This window comes from Diplotaxodon limnothrissa, linkage group LG2 (assembly GCF_057381915.1).
Source record: "Diplotaxodon limnothrissa isolate DT_005_m linkage group LG2, D_limnothrissa_male_GT1.1, whole genome shotgun sequence".
Taxonomy (NCBI): Eukaryota; Metazoa; Chordata; class Actinopteri; order Cichliformes; family Cichlidae; genus Diplotaxodon; species Diplotaxodon limnothrissa.
In genome coordinates this window covers 3,115,600-3,141,450 of record NC_140597.1, presented here as the reverse complement: position 1 = coordinate 3,141,450, position 25,851 = coordinate 3,115,600, and the positions used below count along the sequence as shown (strand labels likewise).

The following is a 25,851-nucleotide window of genomic DNA, read 5'->3' as shown; positions in this document are numbered from 1 at the left end:
CCTGTGGCTTTGACAGCAGTGGGCGTCCTGTAGCAGCACGGCCACGGGATTAAAAGAAATACCCGTTCACCATCGGACCACTTCACGTCAGCCTGGACTGACGTCCTGCCCCAGGATCCCTGCCAGGATTTACAAACAGGACTTTATGTTGTTTAATCCAATATGGCCATTAGGAAAATGTTCTCTGAGATCATAGACCAAGGCAGCTGAGGGGAATTTTCTCAGACTTCTACACACTATTAATGATTTAAAAGAATCCAGGTTTCACTTATTGTCCAGCTTTTCTATACAGCCTATGGACTAAGGTTAAGACTGGGACTGAAGCCTCAAACTGGACTAAAACAAACAAACATTTAAAAATGAGGATATTAAACTTCTCTCTGCACGCGTACTTTGTGTGTTTCAGCCACAAAGGCCTGGTGCGTGTGAGGTTACTCCCTGTATGAGCTGCTATGAAAGCCTAAAACTTGAACAAAAACCAATTTGACTGAGAAGTGTAATGAAGTAATTAGAAGTGATAATGTAAATGAGCTCACAGCGGCGGGCCTTACAGAGCACGGGTCGTAAACCGTGTGTCCTGCGGCTCATTCGGATGCAATTTTGGTGTTAATGAAAACTGTAACGTCATAATTCTGGCTGATAAAGTAAAAGCAGCAGTAATGCAGAGCAATGACGATCTAAACGAAGAGACGTTTCTAGTTAATGATGTACTGCGAAGGAATTCCAGATAAACCTGCGGTAATGCAAAGTAATTACACCGTGATTGTGATGGGCCTGAAGCCACACACTCCGTCAAAACACTGACCCCAGCTCAGAGCGAGCGTGTATGCAGGGTTATTAATCAGCTGCTCTGACCCGGGTCTGACTGGACCTTCAACTATCCCTCATCACACTCTCACACACGCTGGAGCAGTAATTGAAAAGCAGCTGGTGTATTTAGGGGACTCAATATTGCTATAAGAGGAGCAGCTGCATTTACATTCATGCGTGTTCAGAGTGTGTGTCACTTTGTTGTTGAAAGTTTCAGAGAAAATAAAAAGAGAAGAGATGAAAGAAGAATCGAAAGAAAAGCACGAGAGGAGAAAAAAGACAGGCAAGCGCGAATAACAGTGGGAATTTAATCAGTGTTGCAGCAGGGCTCTTTTCTCCGTCAACACCTCTTAGTCTGTCCAGCTGGGGTCTCTGTGTGTGTGTGTGTGTGTGTGTGTGTGTGTGTGTGTGTGTGTGTGTGTGTGTGTGTGTGTGTGTGTGTGTGTTAGGGCAGGGGGCAGAGGTGTGTGTGCGCCTGGGGTCTTTGGTTGGTTCAAATGTAACTCGGTTACGCATCACTTAACACAAGGAGCCTGCATATATGTGACAGAGTAGCACAGCATCCATTTCCCTCCTCCTGTCAATCACCTGAATGGACTTCTTATTTTTTGGTAAGAGTGTGTGTGTGTGTGTGTGTGTGTGTGTGTGTGTGTGTGTGGGTCTGAGTCAGACGCATAACGCAACATACAATTCTTATTATAAGACAAGAGCAGAGCTTTAAAAAAAAAAGAGTAACACAGTCATGAGAAAAAGGACATTTGCACAGACCTCTGTGTCTCTGTGCAGGTAAAAATCAAAGCACACCCCATTGGTCAGTAAATTGTAGAACCACCTTCAGCAGCATTACCTTGAAATGTCTGTCTTCTGTGTGACTTTACCTGCCTCTGTTCTGAGCTCTGCGCCAACAGAACTTGTGCCCCGCCCACAGTTCTCTATGTTATCCAGGTGATGTTGTAAGAGAGAAGCCTGCACCTTGAATGTGAGAAACTAAAAAACATTTGAGGTCAAGGAAGGAAGCTGGGAGAGGTGCAGCTTCCCACACCGTTTCCATGGCAACGATGACTGTTGTTTTGTTTGTCCCATGAATGCTGGAAGATCTGGATTTTGGCAGATGTATTCTACTTTTTCTTGTGTCCCTTTTTATTCATTCGTTTATTTTTAAAGGGTCACCACTCCTGAGTGCGCCTCTGCAGGCTCCCGCCTTACACCTCAGACATTATTTAACTTTCTAGTTGGGGTGGCTGTAGCTCAGGCGGTACAGCAGGCCATCTACTGATCGGAAGGTTAGTGGTTCGATTCCTGGCTCCTCCAGTTTATCCTTAGGCAATATACTAACCCCAAGTTGCGCTTCGATGGATGAATGTTCGTGAGGAAGCACTGAAAACGTAGAAGAAAAGTGACTGAGTGAATGTGTTGTATAGAGTGCTTTGAGTACTCTGGGAGAGAAGAAAAGCACAATATCTATAGTATATATATATATATATATATATATATATATAGTCAGACTTCCTCCTTATTTCTTGCCTAGAGGTGCAGGCTCCTCTAAAGACACATCGCCACCTCCGCTTCACCTGGAGAGAAACATGTTTCCTTAGATTGAAAAACGGGGGCAGGGCAGTATGCAGATCGTAGTAGAGATCGCACAAGGCTGTTGTTTCCGAACGAGTCCGACTTGCTAATAAGAACAAAATAGGCTGGCACGCACTTTTCATAAACGTTGCGTGGGAACCAACTTTCTGCGCAGAATAAGAATGATTCCATACAAACATTAGTGAATGAAGCTCGTCTTGTGCGGCTGTCTTCTGGTGACCCTTCCAAACCCTGGCTGTTAGTTCCTCTACTGTCATAAACTCGAACATCTGACATTCTGAGTCGTGCAGAGACTAAGATGTAACTGGCTTTTGTTGTTTTGTTTCTCTGAGCATGGGAGCAGCATATTCACCCATGGCAGGGCGAATATGCTGGGATGTGTCCTCCTGGAAAGATGGCGACTGTCTTGACTGTTTGCACTTGTGAATAATCTTAATAAACTTCATATCATCTGGTAATGACTTCGTAACCTCTCTAATACTGATGGGCAGCAACAGCTGCTGATGTCTTTCGCCCTGGATGCTCCACTAATTCTGCTTTTTTCCACATGCTGATGAACAGTTAATCAAGTGCACTTGATTAAGAGCATCGGGTTGCTACTAAACTCCTATGGAAGCAGTAAAGTAGTACTTACTTCAAAGGGCTGCACAGAGTCCTATGAAAACATTTGTGGCTAGATAGTAGCAGTAAATTTCACTAACAGTTGTAAATAGAACTGAGTCACCATAGCAACAGATGCCTGCAGTATTCACCAGAAGACTGAAAAATAATCTTCACTATGATTTACAGGCTGTAGCTTATAGGAATCTGTGTTCAGTTTAGCTTTTAATCCGGAAACTTGACAGCAAATGGATTCAATTAAAACACGAATATTTATAATCTTTGATTTCCTCCATTTCCTAATTGCCTTTTGTGTTGTGGGTGTGTCTGTCTATAGTTTTCAATTTCTAGTTCACACCCTAAATAATAATATGGATAATAAATTGCTTCTACTTTCTGATAAGTTAGACATCGTTTCTTTAGGCCGGCTGTGTGCTTCCTCACCACCTGCTGCTTCTCATCTGTCAGTCACCGGCTTCATCAAACTCCATTAAGAAATCCTTCGCTGCCCTACTGACTTCAGTATAAGGAAGCCGACCAGGAAGACTGACGCTAATCTCGACCGGGTTCACATCAGCCAGCTCACCCTGTTGTACTTTGTTGACTTGTGGTCATCTGGAAGCAATTAAGCAGGAAGGTTCAGCTATTGCTTTGTGGACACTGCAGGATTAATATAGCTGTAAAACAAAGGCACTGCTGCTACATGACTGACAGTAACTCAAAGAAGACTTCCATGATGACAGTGCTCTTGGACGGCAAATGACACTAACAGCTAAAGTACTTCTTATCCTCTAAAAGCATTCAGAGAGGATCCAGACTGCTGACAGATTGTACTGATGGAATTTTATGGTTACATCAAGTGAAGCTTTTGATTTTTATTCTCTGGCTGACAGAACTTTTTGGTAACACAACTGTACTGTTACAAATACACTTACAGTCAGAGTCTGATATTAGCTTCCTTGGAGCGGTCTACAGGGGTGGTTACTACGGGCAACCCTTGGCATGGATATAAGGCAATAATTCAGCAAAAACAATTATGTTTGAGCGTAGCTGCTACTGTAGGAAGTGTGTGTGTTACTGGCTGTTTAGGCTCACTGTATGTGCCTGTGGATGTTTGAAGAGGTAAAAGCAGCTGAGGCCAACAGTTCATCAAGTTATTCAGGCCAGCGCCCCCCTACTGTGAAGCTGATGTGTGTGTATGTGCGTCTAAGACTCTTGGATCGATACTGTAGTTGGTAACAAAAGATGCTATTTCACAACTCACTGGACTGCAAGCTACAGCTACACACACACACACACACACACACACACACACACACAGAGCAGCTGGTTAAGACACTGCAGGCAGCTGCTGGACATCCTGCAGACTGGAGACGCAGCCACATGACCTGAGCCGTCCCTCACATACACTCATTTCTAATTCTGTCACTCTTGGTTACTCTCAAAGAAAAGCTGAGCATTTTTAACTCTTCCACCTCCAACTCCAGGTCCTGTCTTTGTGGCAGTGCCACAGCCTGCATACATCATAGAGCTCTCACTGCCACCTCGGTCACACATCACCCTTGACACCTGCCTCCGTCTCATTCGTGCATGTTTCTCATTTCTACAGACTTTCCATCCTCTCTACTCCAGAACATGCCTCCCCCTCAAGGCTTGACTCCCTACACTCACTTCGAGCATCTCCATAGCCTCTGTCACCCTGTCCACAACCACAGGCTCAGAGGTCAGCCCTGATGTAATCCCAGATCCACCCAGAACCGCTCGCATATTTCTCTGCCACTCCTGACTTCCTCCTCCTTCCTCTAGAGTCACAAAGACTCTGTGTGCCCTTCCCTTACAAACCTTTGATGCTATTGTTAAAAGTTATCCCTCTGATGACATTTCTTCTGTGTGATTCAAATGTGTTTGTATTTTTCACTTCTCACCAGGCTGCTGCTCTCTCTTCCTCCTTTCTTCCTGCTCCTCCCTCTCTCGGTCCTCCTGCCGGCAGGGTCGACCCTCCTGGTCTCGTGGAACGATGGGGCCATGGAAAGGACACTGAGGAGACACAGGCCTCGCTCAGTTTGGTGAGCCAGAGGGAGACCAACAGCTTCTCACTTTATGACAGACTCCAAGTTTATCCTGTTACCTTGAAGCGGTCCTGCCGCTGACAGAGCTTGCCATCACCCAGTGGAGCTCTGCAGAAATGGCTGACAGGAACGAAGCTCCCAGGGAAGGAGATGTATCTGCTCCTGCTCTCTGCCAGCAGCTCTTCATTCTCCACCTCCTCCTCCACCTCTGCTGGAACCCAGAACTGGTGCTGAGAGGCTGACCTGCAGCGGAAAGAATGTGACACATGTTAAATGAATGTTAAAGAAGAGTAAACGCTCTGTAGCTTTAATATCACATTAAAATGATCCTTTTTACTTTATCATCTGTGACACAACACACAGATCAGTAAACTAGGGACGGTGCTTGTCTGGTGCATACTTAATGATCCTGCCAGCGCTGGGCTGCTCCTGACCCCAGTAGAACAGGTCCAAACCAAATGGAACCACTGGAGCGTTGACACTGGTCTGCTTTGAACTGGACTGAGATGAACTGGGCTCCGAGGAGCTGCTGCTAAATGGAACACGTTTGGAGAACCATTAAAAACCTTTCCAAGTTCCTCAGACTTCACACTGTTCTAGTCTCTCCTTTATATTTACAACAGTTGGCGTCACTGAGACATAACACGGCAGTGTTACTATATGACTATAATGTAGTGAGAAGAGGAGGGGGTGGGAGATGGTTGCTGGGGGTTTACAGAAAGCAGACCTGCAGAGGCAGCGGTCAGACTTCACCTGGATTCTATGGGCGGCGGCATCTTCTCTCTAAGGAGGTGCAGTGTGGCGACAACAGAGGTTGGATCCTGAACCTCTTCTGCAAGCTGCTTCAGCCGCCTCATTGAAGAATAAGAGGAGGAAGAAAGAGGAGGAGCTGCAGGTTTTTTAGTGGAAGGTTTCTTTTCTGCGACTGATCCTGTTGAGGTGGAAGGAGAGGGATCCAAACCTGCAGAGAGAGGCGGATATCAATGTGTAAGGACCGGTTCGTCTGACATCTGGGTTTATTTTCGCTCCAGCTCCCAAGAACTAATAGTGAAAACAGGCTGCTCACTCTTCCTTCCTCTGATTAAAATGGCCAACATCAGTGGTGATCGCTAACATCACCTGCTCATTAATGTCACCTGAGAACATGGCCACTGAAACTTTAGCATGCTTTCTGTGCTCTCTCCAAGCTGCTGAACTCTTGAGCCGCTCCCTCTTACATGTTTGGCTTCTTAGGAGCCAGACTTGAATTTTTGAAAGTGGTATTGAGCGATAGTTCTTGAAACCTTCACAGAACCTTCTGAACCCCGAGTTGTGTTCATTGGAGTGTGAGCATGTGCGCACATTAGACAGAAAGTAAGTGCAGAAAAATAGTGCTGAAAATGTGTGTGAATGGGTCAATGAGGCATGTTATGTAAAGAGTTTTGAGCACTTGAGTATATAAAGAAGTCCCCTTTTATTTTCTGCCCACATTGGTACATCTGGGATTACTGCCTGATCTGGAGTGCCGACAGGAATGAAGACAGACCTCCAGCAGTGTGGGGTTATATCTCCAGGATAAGTGAAGTCAGACGCTGGCTGTTGTGTGTGTGTGTGTGTGTGTGTGTGTGTGTGTGTGTGTGGTCAAGCACAATATCATCTGGAGTCTCCGGGGATTGAACAAGACTTAAACACACACACACAGCAGGTGAGATCAGAGGGATGCAGTAAGCCGAGAGCTGCCAACATGCTGATCCCAAACATTATTAGGACTGACCCGAGTGCTTCAGGGATTCAATCACTGGCACAAGAGACTAACACAAGTCATTCACACGGTGCACGGCCTGTTCAAACAATAAGACAGGTTCATATTTTCCGACTCTTTCTTCTTCTTTAATTAAACGGTACATGGACTGTTTCTTATAAAGAGCTTTTCTTTTCTGTCTGAGCACTCAAAGCACTTTGCAGCACACTCACTGAGTCATTCATACAAGCACTACTTCCTATGGGTAAGTGCTTTCTATCTAACATTCACACATATTCATACTCCAAAGCAGCGGTCCCCAACCCCCGGGCCTCGGACCGGTACCGGTCCGTGAGAGTTGAGGCCTCAGGTGTGAAATGTCTGGTTTTCAGGGTTTTTCTCGGTTTTCAGCGTTATTTTGTTATCGTTTTTATCGTTAACTCTGTTTCCCTGGGTCTTTTCACGTGTGTTATGAATAAATTTTCTTTTTTCGGTACTGGTACTAGTTTTATTTTGTTGTATTTATCCGCGACACCTTAAAGGCCGGTCCGTGAAAATATTGTCAGGCATAAACCGGTCCATGGCACAAAAAAGGTTGGAGACCGCTGCTCCAAAGGATGCACTGGAGAGGAACTTGATGTTGGTATCTTGCCCAAGGATGTGTGGCATGTAGACTGGAGCAGGCAGGAAACAAACCAGCAACCGCCTGATAAGAAAACCAGTCAACTTAATAATATAAAAGATGGCTAAAGCTACTGTGACATCGCCATTCGATTAGTAAAGTTCTGTCTTAAAGCCTCATTGTTACAGTCACCTTCTTACAATAATCAGAAAATGACAAGCAAGGGATGAATCTGAAGGACATTGTATGCTCAATGTAGCGCTGCCGTAAAGCATAACCAGCTTTATCATCCTTCTGGACATCATTTACTAAATGGACATGCTATTTTCAATAACACTCAAAGGTAGTAGCTGAGGCCATAAACCTGTCAGAAAAGCTGTGTTTCTGAGGCCACAGAGCAAAGAAGCTGAAGGTCATCTTCCCCCTGAGCTGCTGGCTCACAGAAGCATCTGGTCATCAGGAGGAATGCAGATAAAACACCTGGAAGACCTTAGAAGTCTATCGTTTACACACAGTCCACTGGAGAGCATGCATTAACTGAAATGACTCAGTGATGTTTTAATCACTCTGTATTCTTTGCACTGTTTAAGCTTCAACCAGCACTCTTCGTGTACTCTTCTCCTGCACTGGGTTCTTTTGGGCACGAACTGCAGAATCAGTTCATGCTAACAACAAACTGCTAATATAACAGCAGCAGATGGAAATGGGGAATAAAGTCAGGGACAGGGAAAAACAGCACAGTAACTGTGATCACGATTTCCGTAATTTACTGCGTTGCAAATGGAGTTAGTGAATCCGGAGAAGATACAGGCGGTCACCGGAAACGAGATTCGAGAAGCATCTAAAATGACAGAAAGCAATCGCATGGAGTTTACAAGCCATCCTGAAGACTAAGTGTGCAATAACCGAGACAGGCTCGTTGAAACAAAATACATCTACTTCCAGAGACTGCACAAACAAAACCCCAACAATTCAATCAACCTGACTTTCGGCTGTGCAGTGGCAGGCATAGATCGAGATCTAGGTAAGCATACATTTCCTATATCAGAAATATGACAACGAGACTTGAAACTCAAAGTGAAACTCAGCTGAAATCTATGGGATGATTCTGTAAGAGCACAGCTCATGACAGCTGTATCCGGTCGTTCAGTCTGACGTCACTAGCCGTGTCTGGGTCTAAACTCCGCTGCAGGTCCATATATCAAACGATCCCTATGGCATTACTGAGAGTTGAAAAACTGTCTAAAGTCTTTCATCTTTAATAAAATGATCAGCGTTCTGCTCTACCAGGTGTAACAACTGAGTTTAACATCCAGGCATCCATGAAAACGGAATTTATGACATTTAACGGAGTTAGAAGCTAGCGAGCTAACTCCCTGCTAGCTTCTATCTAAATACAATATAGCATGTCCTGACTGCGGGGTTTTGGAAACAAATTCAAACGTACAGCTCTGTTATCACTTCCAGCATAAATGAAGACAGAAAACTAAACAGCAGTGACGTTTGTAGGGTTACTGAAGTTGGGCTAGCTGGTATATAATGATGTGCTACGTGACCGCTAGCGACACAGCTATGTTAGCATAATATAAACAAGCTAACTTTTTTTCCACTCGATAAAAGTTAGCGTGAGTGTTCTCGGTGGTCAGGAACAAATGTAATCGCATGGCAGGATGCTGTAAAAGGACCAAACTTCAGCCAGGAGAACTACTGAGATAATCCATCCACAATACGAGGTTAGTCATTCATATACAGCTGCATGGGCTGGGCTGTAGCTACATCCTAAGGTTTTAAAAACTGAGCTTAAATAAATGATTAGCGGTAATAAAAGCCGAGGGAGGTCAACAGTGATCACTGACTGTTTTAGGAGCTTTTTGAGATTAAATAGAAGAAAATACAAAACATTAAACATGTTAACAACACAAAAGCCATATTAAACGCAGACTACTTTAGACCCGGAAGTAGGATTCGTCACGTCATCACTTAACGACCGGATAACCTCCAATAAACGACATTTGTTGCTGATAATTTTGTTTTTTGTTAAAATCAGATTTGACTGGTGAGTGTAGTTTTACATGACAGTGATTTTTTAAATAATTCATGGCGCTTTTCCCAGTTCATGGAGATTGGGAATTAAAATACCTCCCCAAACACACACAGACACACACACACCTGCTCATTTCAGAGCACCAAATGGAAGAGGTTAGTCTGCTTGTTGTGGATGTTAAGACACACAGATCAATGGGAGGAAATGTGTATAGTAGTGTGTGTGTGTGTGTGTGTGTGTGTGTGTGTTTGTGCGCGCGTGTGTGTGTGTGTGTGTGTGTGTGTGTGTGTGTGTGCCTGGGTTGTTAGAGAAAGACACAAATGCGGGGGGTTAACAGGGTGCAAGAAAAAAAGAGTGAAAGAGAAAGAGAGGAAAGGCAGGAAGAGGTATTGATTTTCCCAGGTTAAGCAGGGCCTGTAATTAAAATGTTAATTTGAGAAAGAGAGCGATAGTGTACTGACAGCAGGGAGAGGGATAAGAGGACTGATAATCAGGATGACAGAACAAGACAGAGAGGTGGAATGAGAAAGTGGAAAGAAGGGGACACGGGAAGACGAGAAACAGAAGGAGTGGACGAAGTCAGGAAGAATTGAAAAGAAAGAAGAGGAAATGCTAAAAAAATGATAAATGTGATCCACTGGCAGAGATGAAAAGAGTGAGAGGAACTGAAATGCTATTGTGATCAAGGAAATTAGGAGAGAGAGGAAAATGGATATGATAGGGGAGGAACAAAGACGAACTCTCACCCATCCATACATCGGATTCTACTTTTGATCTTGCAGGACCATTAATTCACCAGGTCAAACCCCTCACCTCTCGACCCAACAGGAACATTCATTCATTTAGTGAAGACAAAAATTAAAGCAGAAAAAGAAATGAAGCTGCCCGTCTGAGTAAATGCAACATTCGGTGTTAACATTTACATTTCAGCTGAGTACTCACTACAACCTGTTACCAAGGCTTCAACGATCCATCCTTACATTTATAATTATGCAAGAGCAATGTGTCCAATCACATTTGGGTTTCTGAAAAGTCCTGGACTTCATCTAAAAACCAGCAAAAACTCGTAAACATTTGGATTAAAGATGAAAGCCTGTACCTGATTGTTTGATTGAACACCCACTACAGTGATGTGTGCAGGCAAAGCAGAAACACTGAGTCAAAGTCCAAATACTTCTTATTTCTTTACAATTTAAAGAAGATGGCATTGGGACTCTCTGTGTGTGTGTGTACACGTGTGTGCGTGTGTGTGTGTCCATTTGACGATGGGTGGTCAAATCTGAGTGCAGGGCTAATAGGGGCTCATTAAAGAGGTTGCATTGTTAATTTGGTGTGGCCCCTCTAGATCATTACCTAGGCCACTAATCACCCTGACAAACACACACCCTAGAAACATTTTGCTGACGGGCAGAGCACTTAAAATATGGCTTCTATTCCCCCACATGGCTGCACGGGGGGCTGCTTTGCATTTTAACAGAGCTTTGGTTTATTCCCTGGGACACACACACACACACACACACACACACACACACACACACACACACAAGTGCACACACACACACGCACGCACAAGTGCACACACACACACACGCACGCACAAGTGCACACACACACACACGCACGCACAAGTGCACACACACACACGCACGCACAGCTGTTTTGGGCCCATCAGATATAATCTAATTACTCTAACGTCTAACTGATTAGTAATGGAGGGAGGCGGGAGTGGATGGGTTCACAGGTAAAACAGGCTCAGTGTGAATGTAATGACTCAGGAAGGTGGTGCCAAGCACTCGCTGGGGGTCAAAGGTCACAGTGCAGCCAAACTACATAGCTGAGCCAGCAATAAGTGCCTGGGCAACAACATCCTGTGTTATGATGTCATTAACACTAACACATAAATATGGTCGGCCTCTCTCTTACACGCACACACAGTACATAACTTCACATATGAAATCGTATGAGTGATGGAGGGGTGGAGGCAGCGCTGCTCGTGGCAGAACACACTAAAATCCTGAGAGAGGTTTTAGTATTTACTGTTGCCTGGAGCTTGTACGTATTAAAAACAGTCAAACTGCAACTTAGATTTGCAAAAAATGTTATCATGTAGCTGACATAGCAATAAAATGCACAGGCGGCTGGTTACTGACCTGAAAATTTGACCTTTAACCCAGTTTGCTGCCTGGAGGCTAGACATGATCCATACATGTCCAATGCAGCCGTGGTATACGAGGGACTCTCACAGCCATTCATATGTAAGCAGCAGAAAAAGGCTTGCAGAAACAAGAGTGTCTCTATTACAAACCTACGCTGCCTTCAGGAGAGATCAGCGCACATCATGCAATTTGTCTCATTTCAGCCACCAAACATCTTTGGCAAACTCCCCATAAGAAACTGGCTTTCTGTGTTTTTTATTTTGTGGGAAATCACAACACAACTTTTGTTTCTTTTATTTTTAAAGTGACTCCTATTTTTATTGTGCATGTCCAAGAGAATGCAGCTTCACTGTAACAGACGTCTGAGATGGATGCCAGCACACGCTAACGTTTGAATTTTTACCAAGACATGGACTAAGTATTAATTTATTAAAGTCGGATGAGTGTGTGATCAGTTAGGGAAGAGCACACAGAAATGCAAGAGCTTGCCGAATGCAGAGCAGGAACGGTTGTACCAAGCTTTACACATCCTGGGAGCCGTCACAGTCAGCTTTGTGATTCCCCACAGAATCACAGAAAGCATCACACCATTCTCTGATGAGGAGTTTATCAAAGAGTGTCTGAAAAAACAAAGAATGAGAATGTGGCCCTCGCCAGGCGAACGGTAACAAAACACACTGAGGACACTGCAGGACACCTGGAGCTTCAGATGAAAAACAAATGCGATCATTTTGGTTCTAGACAAGACCTCTGATGTCTACAACACAGCCCAGTTACTCATCTTTAAATATTGGATAATGACAGAGCTTTAGATTAGGACTGGATTAGGACTAGGCAGGACTGCTTTGTTCACCGAGGTGATGTCCAGATAAAAGTGATTGAAATCAACCCAGAACTGAAATTGGTATGTGCTAAAAATCAACCATATTGTTGATGTTTTAACTAAAATAGTTAACTTGACAAGACGTTTGCTGCACTTTCAGAGGAGACTGAAGATGGTGACATAGGCTACCAGTCAGCTGTCAGGTGTTTACTGGGCTTTTTGATGTTGCTGAGCTGGTAGTGCATTGATTTAAAAAAATATACTAGACTGTTGCTTTGGCCGTGTTCATCATCTCTGGGATTACTGTTGTCTTCGGCCTTCTTTAGCATTAAAATCTGTTTGGACGAGAGACAAGCTATAAAAACCAATTCAACACTTTGAGTCAAGTTCAGACATTATGTCTCCTTCATTTATAACGTCATGACAAGGGAAGGCCATTAATCTGACAACCTACTGTCCAGGAGACAGTCTACCGTCCAAGAGACAGCCTACTGTCCAAGAGACAGCCTATTGTCCAAGAGACATTACTGTCCAAGAGACAGCCTACTGTCCAAGAGACATTACTGTCCAAGAGACAGCCTACTGTCCAGGAGACATTACTGTCCAAGAGACATTACTGTCCAAGAGACAGCCTACTGTCCAAGAGACATTACTGTCCAGGAGACAGCCTACTGTCCAGGAGACATTACTGTCCAGGAGACAGCCTACTGTCCAGGAGACAGCCTACTGTCCAAGAGACATTACTGTCCAGGAGACAGCCTACTGTCCAGGAGACAGCCTACTGTCCAAGAGACAGCCTACTGTCCAGGAGAAATTACTGTCCAAGAGACATTACTGTCCAGGAGACAGCCTACTGTCCAGGAGACAGCCTACTGTCCAAGAGACATTACTGTCCAAGAGACAGCCTACTGTCCAAGAGACATTACTGTCCAAGAGACAGCCTACTGTCCAAGAGACAGCCTACTGTCCAAGAGACATTACTGTCCAAGAGACATTACTGTCCAGGAGACATTACTGTCCAGGAGACATTACTGTCCAGGAGACAGCCTACTGTCCAGGAGACATTACTGTCCAGGAGACATTACTGTCCAGGAGACAGCCTACTGTCCAAGAGACATTACTGTCCAGGAGACAGCCTACTGTCCAAGAGACAGCCTACTGTCCAAGAGACATTACTGTCCAGGAGACAGCCTACTGTCCAGGAGACATTACTGTCCAGGAGACAGCCTACTGTCTGAGAATCAGTAGAAAATAGTCAAGGCAAAAGTTTTATTAAACACACTTAAATGAAAACTGAAAGCAGACGTCCTCTGAAGCTTTTGAATATTTTTTTAAAGGAAGTCAAACAAAGTAAAAACAAAACGACCAGTTTTGGGACAATATTAATGATGAATTAAATTTCAGAATAAGGGCTTGTTATGGACAAACTATCATGAATGTTTCCTCATTAAAGATACAATCTGGACTAATGATATCGAAATACTTCATCATGTTGGCTGCTTTTCCTTTGTATTGTGCAGAAACGTTTGTGGGCACACGCACATAAATCCACTTAAGAAGCACATTACCTGCGTTTTACCAGCTGCTGAAGGCCAGTACTTTAAAGTGCGATCGTTTATTTGTAGAGTACGTGTGTGGATCTCAGGAGATCAGGACAGCAGCTTTGTAGCTTAACCTCACTGTTTGTGCACGTGTCTGTAGATTTGAAGTGCACATGCATGTGTGTTTGTGTACATAAACTCACCGTACTCGGCTCGCAGATGCTCTGGAATGTGTGGCTCATAACCTTCTTTCTCTGGAACTTCATCAAAATCATCATCGTCGTCATCCTCCTCTCCGTCTGAAGAGACCTTCATCTGAGGAAGGGGAGAATCGTTAGCTTTTTCATAGTTTTGAGTGTGAAATAACAGCTGCTTCATTTCATTAAAAGTATGTCCTTTTATGTTTAAGCATCCAGTTAAAGCAGCTGCAGGAAACTCCACACATCTAATCTAATGTTGTAGATGCAGTCATGTAAAAGAAGATGTCCTGTGGAAAAACATGAATCAAGAAGGCAAGTAGAAGCCAGACGCTGCTAATCCACAACAACAAATGCACGCAAACCTCAACAAACAGAAACAGCGCTGTAAAGAAGATTGAGCTAACATTGTCCTGGGAAAGACTAAATGTCATGCAGAAATTAATCATTTCAAGTTACTTAAGGTGGTTTGATGAACTATTGAACCATGGGGTGCAAGCTGCCTTCTATCAGCCTTAACTTGAATCTTTATTTTAATTGTTTAATGACAAAAATGGGCCATGAATTTTTTCACATACTGCATAACCACAATCAATCTAACAGCGCACACTACTCTGTCGCTGCACCCGAATACCGCTGTAATGGCTGCACCACTAGATGGCAGCATATACAATTCGTGCGACTCTCCTGCGGATCACTCTGGTTTTCTTATTAGCTAAGGGGAGAGGGATGGCAATGTGTGTGTGTCTGTGATGAGCTTCTATCAGTAGTAAGCAAAATTTATGGTTTTTAATTTCCTGGTGAGCTTGTTAGCCATTGGCTGGGCTACAATGCAGAACACAACACACACACAGGCTCATTTCCATAACACAAATCCGTGTGCGTGCATGCATTTGTGTGCGGTGGCCCTATGCTTTTAACAGCTGAGGAGCCACACACACAGAGTCGCACATCTGGCAGTATAATAATCACAATGATTAGTGTTATGAGGAGCAGTAAAAGCTAACGTTAAACTAACCTCTAATTCCCAAACGCCTCTTTTTCATTAGAGTGTAATACCCGATTGTGTGTGTGAGAGCGATAGAAGGCTGCTGCGTTACTGCTGATAAAGCCCATTAAAATGTTAGAATTGGTTTACCAATAATGAGTCCCTGAATAATTACCCACATGTCCCTCCCCCCAACATATATACACGCACACATTTACAGCTCAACCACAGGACAGACTCAGTTAACCGTGTCACAAAGCTGGATACACACCTCTGATCCACTACGCAGAGACCAATTAAAACACTTCATATTACAATACTCAACATTCAGTTAACAAGCAACTAAACAATTAAAGCCTAATTACCTCTCATTAATGCAGCTACAAAGGCTGACGTATTGTGGAAGAAGGTTTGAATCAGAGAGAAATTAGACCTCGTTTATGACATGTGAACAAATACGGTACAAGTGGATTAAAACCTCTAGAATAAATATGCATTAAATTACTTCAATTTCAATTCAATTTTATTCATACAGTCACCTCGAGGCGCTTTATATTGTAAGGTAGACTCTACAATTGGGTACTCAAAGGAGCTTGCAAAGAAAAGCGTCTGGACTTTTTTAAGTTGCTTGAAGACGTTTCACCTCTCACCCGAGAAGCTTCTTCAGGACACTCTTTAAGGTCACTCTTTAAGGACACTCTTTAAGGTCACTCTTTAAAGACACTCTTTAAGGTCACTCTTTCGAGGATGCCAATGTTCACATTTTGGACAGAGAGGACAGATGGTTTGAAAGAGGAGTGAAAGAAGCATCTATGTCCACTGTGAGCGACCATCTTTGAACAGAGGCGGGGTTTACGACACCAACTCTCTGCCATCTATAATCCAGTTTTGAGATCCCTTCCCAGATGCCTTAACGCCCACTCACATCCTGGGCCATCTGACCTCAGGAATTCACATGATAAGGTGGGGCCAGGTTTCACAATGAACTCACCCGAAACTCTGGCTGATTGGGACCCACACCCAGTTTCACACCTTGGCTCAGGCGATTAGAGGATCATCAGGGGTCCTTTTGTCCCTCTGTGGGGGGAAACTCCCACTAGGTTTATATCTGGGACTCTCCACCATTTGACCTTAGAACTGAAGAAGCTTCTCGGATGAGAGGTGAAACGTCTTCAAGCAACTTAAAGAAGTCCAGACGCTTTTCTTTGCAAGCTCCTTTGACTACGATGACCTGGATGGCTGAGAACCTTCACAGACATACAGTTGGGTGCATTTCAATAAGACTTAATAGAGAAAGGCTCGAGTTTTGCAGCAGTTAAATACTTTTAAAATTAGAAACACTGACATGAAGTCATCTGAGTGAAATGACTAACTCGCTAACCTTGAACCAAAATAACTAGCTGCTGTGTTTATTGTAGCCACAGTGCAAACCGTCGATTCATTCATTGTATTTTCTTTGTTTACTGACTGTTACTGATATTTACAGGATCCTGAGGCACTGTGACAGCAACCCTTACTGCTGGCGTTTTAACCACGCCGTGCTGCATCAGTATGTGTTGTTGGTGGATCACACAGATACCTGCTAATAAGTGCTAATTAACATATAAATACAAACTACAGTTCAGTCATTTAAGTTGCCAAAGTGAGGTCCGCACACCGTGTGTGTGTCAGCGTACCTGTCGATCAAAGCGTCATGCTCTGATTGACAGGCTCGTTGTAAAATAATTCATTCACTCACCTTTTGTTATTTATCATGTCATAAATCCAATTGCAGCAGGCTCTAAACATTTTCAGATAAAACCAGCCATGATAAGATGGGAGTCTGTGGGAACCAACTCACTCTTGGAGCCAGCTGATTAGAGGAACTGCAGGGTTTGGGGTTTTTTGTGGGGTTTTCTTCTATTAGTCAATTTTCACTTCATTTTTATTTATATATCACCAAATCACAACAACAAAGTGCCTTATATTGTAAGATAAAGACAATAATACGAGCCTTTTCTGGACAGGAAACGAGGAAGAAGCAAACCCAGGCCCAAACCCCGCAGACGCTGCAGTTCATGTACATTTCCCAGCTTAGGTGTTATTAATACAAATATTCGTTTCTTCAAAGGAAAGATTTTGCACAGAGTGAACATAAAGTCTGAGATCCTGATACTTGACTGAAGTTTTTATTATTTGAAAAAGCTGAAAGAATACTGCTAAACACAAGAGTACAAACCCCAAACTTTCTCTGTTATCCACTCTGCTGCTATCCTTATTCATCCTCGGAGGACGACGGCTCCGCACACAGCAAATGCACACACACATATACACACAGATATAGTCTCTATAGGTTTTTTGCTTGTCTACTTTAATCCCGGCTGGTTTATTCTGTTCTGATCAATGACCTAAGACTAAGAAGTGATCACCCAGCTGGACGAAAATCCTGCCCTAACATCATCCTTTTTCCCCCTCTTTCTGCCTCTTTGTCTCTAATTCACCTTAATTTAATCCTGATAGCATCGAGTCCTGTCGGCTGGCCTGGCAGAGCTGTAAGTCTCACAGTAGAATTAGCTTTCCCCTAGAAACATTTTGCTGACGGGCAGAGCACTTAAAATATGGCTTCTATTCCCCCACATGGCTGCACGGGGGGCTGCTTTGCATTTTAACAGAGCTTTGGTTTATTCCCTGGGACACACACACACACACACACACACACACACACACACACACACACACACACACACACACACACACACACACACACACACACACACACACACACACACACACACACACACACAGAGGGAGAAAACCACACGGTAACACTGAGTTCCCCACGGGAGATAAAAACTGCTTCTTTAACTGAAACTCTAGATCTAGCAGACAAATTAGAAGTGATAGTTTAAGTAAAGCGGAACCATGCGTCACTGTAATAGGAAAAGGACAAAACAAATATTGGTAACTTTCACATTAAAAACAGGCCCAGATAGAAATAAAAATAGCTCCGGAACAGAGCAGAATAAATAAAAAGTTGTTTAAGTAAAGCAGGGCTATGTGTTACTGTAATGGCAATGTTTACTGGCAAATAAAATAAAGCAGAGAAATGGGCGAGGATGAAAAATAAGCATTCCTTTAACAAGCAAATAAAAAGAGATCTGTTGAAATTGGCTGCTAAAGTTGAGACCATACATTATTTGGGCAATAAAACAACTGTGGGTTTGCAATGGCGACTACCTACTGAACTCATCCCCAAAAACTCTGTTCTTTCTACCAAACTGTCATTTTTTTCCTAAAAAAAATAAAATCTATAACACAATCTATCAAAACGCCACAAAATAATAGCACGTCAAAGTAAGAGAATTTAGGATTTTCTCTCTAACGTATTCGAGTAACAGCAGAGACAGATGCAATGCTGCGAGGCAGCACTGGACACTACTCTGACACCAGGATGAGGAGGACGTGTGGTGTCACTGGCATCACAGCTGATACGACACCATCAGCACCTCCAGTTAAAAGTCAAACTGACCAATGAGGTCAGCGTATGGAGCTCTATGAAGTTTTCTACCATTGGATCTATGCAATGTCATAAGGGACACCCCTGACACGGGCACTTCTAGCTGGGAGGGGCTGCACCAAGACGCTGTATAAAATAAACAACAAGTAATTTGAACTGCAAACCAGTGCAAACACAGAGATGGAGACAAAGTCCTGAGCTAAACTCCATCCGGGGTTCAAGTAACCGATAACTGGACAGTGACTGTGAGTCAGGTCACCTAACATCAGCTCTCTCATGTCTGGCAGGAAATCCCGACACACTTTAGAGTGAAGCTTGTTACAGCAAATGCATTTTGATGTTAAGATGTGCACACAGTACCTGCCTCAGACCCACAGCTGTGGGGGGAAAGGTGCAACTAGAAACTAAAGTATGTCCCTGCATCCACAGGTGTGCTGCTTATTCAGCTTCTACAGCGTCTCACCCTCTGCCCTCCCCCTCCTCTCTCTTAAGTAAGACTCTTATCCTTTATAAAAATGATGTGAGGGCGCCGCCTCGGACAACTGCTCCCCTGACTTCATTTGTCTCTTGGCAAGTTTGATGGCGCTGTGTTTAAAAACCCATTCAATCTTATAAACCAAAAATTAAATGTAGTCGAGTGTGATGGGCACTCAGTGCATCTGCTATTTATATGCTAATGTACACTCAGCCTGCCAAGGCCTGGCAAATTATTACTGCACAGCCATAAGTCAGGTGTATGGCAGAGAGGGGAGGGGCAGGTTAACCAGCACACAGACACACATGGAGGGCGAGAACAAGAGTGAGCAGGAGGAAGCGAAGGGGAGAAGGAAGGAGGAGAGGAGACGAGAAATGAGGAGGCGAGAAAGCCCTAAAACGCTGCCCGTGCAGACACGTTATATATAGCTCTCCGGCAGGCTATGCACACACTCGCTGACGAGATAATTTCATTGTACATTTGAGGCCGAAATGGAAAATGTCTGTCGGGAATACCGACTGGCTCTAATGCCGCCATTATCACAAGGCATTTGCTTTAAGAGAGGGCAAGTGAGAAACAGTTAGCTTAATGAACACATCATACACAAATGCTTTTCTAAACATACAGTCATCTTCTTCGCAATATCACGCATAAATTACGTGCGCACATCTGTGCAGATATTAGAAGCTGAGGCGTGCGCGTGGGGACGGCTGCTGCTCTGTAACTCGGCGCTTCTACTTTTCAGCCCAAAACTGACACAGAGCCATTTTATCACCTTTGCCTTCTGGAGTTTGTGGACTACATCATACGTTTCCCACCTGGCCTGGAGGCAGGGGTCGTCAGCCGCCATCTTTGCTATTTTAATCATCGATTACGTTTACTTATAAACCTGTAAGTAACCCATCTGTGAGACCCTGCTTCAATTATTACCACTGTTACAAGACATTCCTTTTTCCATCTTTGCTTTGTTGAGGAGACCCAAGGTCTGCTGCCTCTGATTGATTTCAACATATTTACAAACTAATTAGGCCTAAAGCTCGCAGTGGAGCCTGACCTATTCAGGGCTTGATTTGCCACAACATCCCACATCTCTATTACCATCTTGCACTTCTATTCATTACTACCTAGAAGGATCCCATGGGATCCACTCTAATGACAAAAAGCTTTGCACTCCCCTCTCTCTGTAGTCTCTTCTCTGCTGCTTTACCCCCATTACCCTCACACACACACACACACACACACACACACACACACACACACACACACACACACACACACACACACACACACACACACACACACACACACACACACACACACGCGCAGCCTTTGTCTCTGGAGAGCAGTCAGCTTATATGATGTATAAGGTGACATCTTTATTTCACTAACCTAGCCTGGCAGGTCTATTAGCCAGCCTGGAGCTTCTCAAACCTTCCCCTGTCAGCGAGCTTATTTTCAGCTGTCTAGTTCATTTCCCCCTCCCAGCCCGTCTCAATCTGTGATCAAAACAGTCATTATTATCCACTGTCACCTACTACCATAGTGAAATTACCCTGCTATTCTATTTTACTAGTAAAACTACTGAAAGCTTTGGCGAGACAATTAAAATGTCCAGAAAAACCTTTCAAAGAAGGACCGGGCTACGGAGCCTGGTTTGGTCCTTTGGTCAGTGGTGGACCGTGACTATCCCAGTGCATCCATCATTTCCAATTTGGAAACCCTTCCTCTTTCATACTATCAGAGATCCTTGATGAAACCAGACTGTGCCCACTGATTCACAGCATTATACTCCAGTAGCAGAACCATCCATTTCCATCCACTCATATTTAGAGAATTGTTCGCTTTGAGCTGGTATACCAACTTTCAATGGGCTTCTTAGGAGTTTGTGCAATGTACCCTATACACCTGCAACTGCAGTCATTTTGCATTAAATGATTCTAATAAGCACTGAAGTACCGCGTACTTCACCCCTTTGTCCGTTTGGCTCCACGTAAAAGAACGAGACTTCGCAAACTTGCTACGTCCATTTTTTAAATGCATGTTATGTGCACAAGATGATCCAATCAACCGAGCCGACAGTTTTCTGACTGGCCACAAATGAATGAACAACAATGAAGGCTGGATGCGAAGTTCTAAGGATTTATATGAAACCTTTTTGGCCAAATCGAGCAGGCAAATTCCCAAAGGTACTGAGACAAGTATATTTGGTGTCTATGTTATGTATAGAACTGAGAGAAGCCGGTCCATTCAGAGAATGGATGTACGCATGAGAAAGAGGGAGGGCTGGAAGAGAAATAGAGAGATAGTCTTTCTTTGTTTATCTCCAGTGAGAAACAGGCGGCCATATCCATTGTGCTGTGATAAGATGGGTTATCAGCAGTAAACAAGGCCCTGGCCTGTATGAATGGAGCCCGGAATGACTGAATATAGTCTTAAAAACAGATATGTTTAAATAAGTCCGCGTGTCTTATCCTTTCCTAAACATTAGCCCACGTTTTCAGTTTGCGGGGTTCGACAGATGCATATAGGATTCACATCTCATAGCTCTTACTGAAAATGCATTTCAAGCAGCCGCTGTTCTAAAAAGTATGCAGGGTCCTGTAGAAGACGCTGCAGGAGACAGCGCTAAAATGCTTAAAGTCCCTCCACACGAAACACAAAAAAGCTTTTACTAGCTGAACAGCACCAGCCTCATACCTGCAATGTAACAATATTAAACCAAAGAGTGTCGTCTGCTGTTGATCACAGCATCAAATAAATGGGATTTTCTTTGTTTTTTTCATGTCACAGCCTTCATCAGCAGACAGGAAGCACGTGCAACTGACACAACAAAGAAAAATTCCATCAATGGATAAAGGACAAATTTAAAAAAGGTCGAAATGATCATTCAAAAAGAAAGAATATAGCATATATTTAGAGATGCACGCGTTTCCATTTGACTCACTATCCTGATGTTATTTATTCAGCCTAAAGTGGCCATTCAAGGAACTGCAGTTTTCATTGTTCAGCCCCAGACACCAACAAATCCTGCAGCGCTGCATCACCAACGTAGTTACATTATATTATATAATAGTTACAGAGTCCGCCGTCACCGTGGAAATCTATAGAAAAAGGTTCAGATTGTCTGGACGCACAAATCTATTGTGATAACATTGCTCGCAGAGGTAGCAGCATTCTGAACAAAGCTAACAGGAAGCTCTTGGATGCTACAAACGAATTAAGTAATAGCAGGAGTCTCGGTGTAAGGTGCAACAGCAGAGCAACGTGGTGCAACGTGAGTGCGCCCAACTGCATCTGTGGGATTATTGGCATGAAAGCCTACAGCTTCACAGGGCCGTTTCCCCCCACACCCTTTACTTTTACTTCCCATCCACTCGACACTGTTTACACTAATTCGATTGGATGCGTGGTCATCACTTAAATCATTTTAAGCATATTTGCACTGCACAAGACACTTACACATGTGGATTGCACAACACTGGACATTATATTTCTTCATTTCCATTTAATACTTGTACAGCTGCTGTTATTGTATATATGTATATATATATATATATATATATATATATATATATATATATATATATATATATATATATATATATATATATATATATATATATATATATATATATTTCTTCATACATCTTATTAGGGCTGAACGATATATCGCATTTGCGATAATATCGCGACATGATCAAGTGCAATTTTCTAACCGCAAAGGCTGCGATTATACTCTGGACATGTCCAAATTCATGGGCTGCATCCTCCTGAGGCCGCATTTGTAGACCGATTACGTCACAGCGACGCGCCGAAGGCTGTCCAAATTACTACCATATCCCAGAATTCATAGCGCGGCCCAGCCAAACTCCAGTTTCCAACAATGGCGGCCGCTACTAAGTTTTAAAATTACTCATACTAATCTTTCTGGGTCACAAAATAAACTTTTAACATATTTTCAGGCGAGAAAGTAGTTGTGTAAACATCAAATATCTGCTCGGTTTATCAAGATATCCCATATTTGCAAAAGTGCTTCGACGTTTTCAGAGGCGTCTGCTACCCACCAGCTCGACAGCTAGCCGGGAGCTCGAGGGTTACTGATGCGGCCGAGAACGGCACAACTCCCGGCACATCATTTTCAGATCACCGCGGAGTTTCGCTGCTCGGGTTAAACGTAATATATAAGTCACTTAGACAACCTAAAAATGTTATTGTTGGGCTTTTTCAGTGTTTTGTTTGTTCGTGAGTAAATCGGTTTGGCTGAGATTAAAGTTATTAGATTAGATAAAATAAAACTTTATTAATCCCCCGGGTGGGTTCCTCCTTGGTTTTCACACAGCTGACTAAACGTCAAACAGAAAACTTATTAAACAGAAGTATGAGACAGTCGAGAATTTACACCAGTGTCTGGTTATATTTTAGATAGCAAGAAGCAGACGGCCGAGTTTATTAAACTCCACCGAGACAGCGGTGACGCTAATCAGAACTAGACCGTCCAATTTCACGCCTTTAAATTTTAAAGGCGTGTTTGTGTGTGTGTTTATACAATTGCTATTATGTTTGCACTTTATGTGTAATGTTACTGACTGCAGAGATCAGTAAGATGTGTGTATTTTTTATTTATTAGTTTTATTTATTTAATATTATTTTTTAATTGAATGACTGTCTAGTAGTTCACAGATGTCGAAAAACTGAGTGTGGTAAAGCCACTGATTTTGTTTATGTATATTTCTGCAATCTGCACATTGTACTGACTTTCATTTTAATGTTTACACCAGGGTTCCTTGTCAGCACTTTATGCTCAGATGTTTGTAAGCTAAAAATAAACTATTGTGTATGTTCAAATATACTGTTGTGATTGAAGAAGTTAAATAAAAATGTCAGTCATCAATTCATGCATCACCTCATGTCATCATAACAGAGGTCTGTCTTCCAGGAAAGAACAGTTTAAAATTAATGTAATATAGTATTGGCCATACTATATGATGTATTGCTTGTCTTTGTTTAATAATACAGAAGACAAATACCTTAAAAAATAATCGCATATCGCATCGCAATCGCAATATTGGGGCAAAAAATCGCAATTAGATTATTTTCCATAATCGTTCAGCCCTACATCTTATTCATAGTCTTTTTCTCTTTAGGTCACGAGCAGTTGTCTAAGCATATCGTACCGTGTATGACTGTGCATGTGACAAATAAAATTTGAATTTGAATTGACTCCACCCTCCTAGATTCTCTTTTCTCATTATTTAAACCAGCAGCTCTATCTGCCTCCATAAAGCTGCTCTTCCTTCTCTGCAGTTCACCCGTTATGGGAGACTATATTGAGAGGCCCGCTGTGAGAGAAACCAATCGCGTGGTGTGTCAGCCACCCGACAGAGAAGGACCCAGTAATGGAAGGCCTTTTAAGGTTAAAAAGGAAAAGCTAATTATGATAAAGGGGCTGTAAGTTGTGTGGTTATCACAGTGCTGGGCCTGCTGGTGCAGCAGACTGGTCCCTGACAGTGATAACCAGGCAGAGTAAGACGCCCGGCGCTCTGTCACTGTCACTGTGCCACTCTGTTCAGCTAAAGATGGATTCAGACTCTACAAATTTTATGCCTTTTTTCCCCAAACATGTAATGTACTTTGCATTTGTCGGTCCTTTGATAATGATTCTCTAGGATTTGCCTCTTTTTCCCCTTTTAGAAATTATCTGCACTTCAAGCATGTTGTAAGCATCTCTAAAACAGCAACTGTTCATCATTAAACCGCTTCAAATAATATGAAGCAGAGCTCTCGTGAAATGACATTTCCGCTGGTCGGAGGGGCCGCTTCTCCTGCCCCTCCTGCTCAAACAGCAGCAGAGTGGCGATCCCAAGTCAGATACAGAGGCAGCGAGATAGACCTATCAGCTATCAAGCCACGGGGCACATTAGCGGTGGTGAAGTGAATGAATGGGTACATCCTCCCCCTTGCTCCCCAATTTCTCCTCTCTCCTCTAATGCATTATGCATTATGGCTGTACCTCACTACTATCTCACCTCTCCCAAATGTCTCTACTATTAATATTTCCATCCTTGCTATCTCGATCTCTCATGAGACTTGGAAGCCCACGCAGGAAAAGACGTTCAAAGAAGAAAAAGGAGGAGGATATTTTATAGCCTTGCACATCAAAACAAAAAACAATGATGATGCGCTCGCTTGGTGACACGGACGCAGACACAACAAGGCTTGTCCTCATAGTACGCTGCGTGCTAGCAATGTTGCAGATGTGCAGCTGCGAGAAGTTAGTGGCAGCCCCACAGCATCAGCACTCTGCACTGACCACATTTATATGATTGGACCCAAAGGGACCCTTGCACAGTGCAAAAAGATTACAATAAATCCCTGAAGAGCATCTACATGACAGAAGGGCAGCGATGGGTCTCGTTCAAAGTGTGCGCACTAATCTGTGGTTAACTGTGCATATAAACTCCACACGTACACGATTAAAGTCACACTTTCACACAATGTGTGCGCGCACGTTTTCACTCTTACCTGCTCTGTACCTAGCTAACCTTTTAGAGATAGTTGCACGTTAGCTACAAGCCCTGGAGGTACAATGTGAGACTAGACTAGACTACGTAAGACACCACTTACTAACATTTTCCAAAATAGTCCTGACTGACTGAGTCAGAGAGTATCACGGCTCGTGGTGAAGCATGTGAAGCTGTGTTGATGGAAGCTAGAGCCCTT

General features: G+C 43.3%; 1 protein-coding gene across 1 annotated transcript in view; it reads right to left on the bottom strand.

Annotated features, from left to right (window-relative positions):
* The window catches only part of uvssa (UV-stimulated scaffold protein A), a 36,793-nt gene that overhangs the window by 1,472 nt on the left and 9,470 nt on the right, over positions 1-25,851 (bottom strand). Inside the window, exons 9-13 of the mRNA XM_085365714.1 lie at positions 14,179-14,290; positions 5,823-6,030; positions 5,470-5,598; positions 5,129-5,312; positions 4,926-5,037 (exon numbers count right to left, since the gene is read on the bottom strand). Of these exons, the coding sequence (XP_085221840.1) occupies positions 4,926-5,037; positions 5,129-5,312; positions 5,470-5,598; positions 5,823-6,030; positions 14,179-14,290 (745 nt within the window). The remainder of the gene's footprint in view (positions 1-4,925; positions 5,038-5,128; positions 5,313-5,469; positions 5,599-5,822; positions 6,031-14,178; positions 14,291-25,851) is intronic.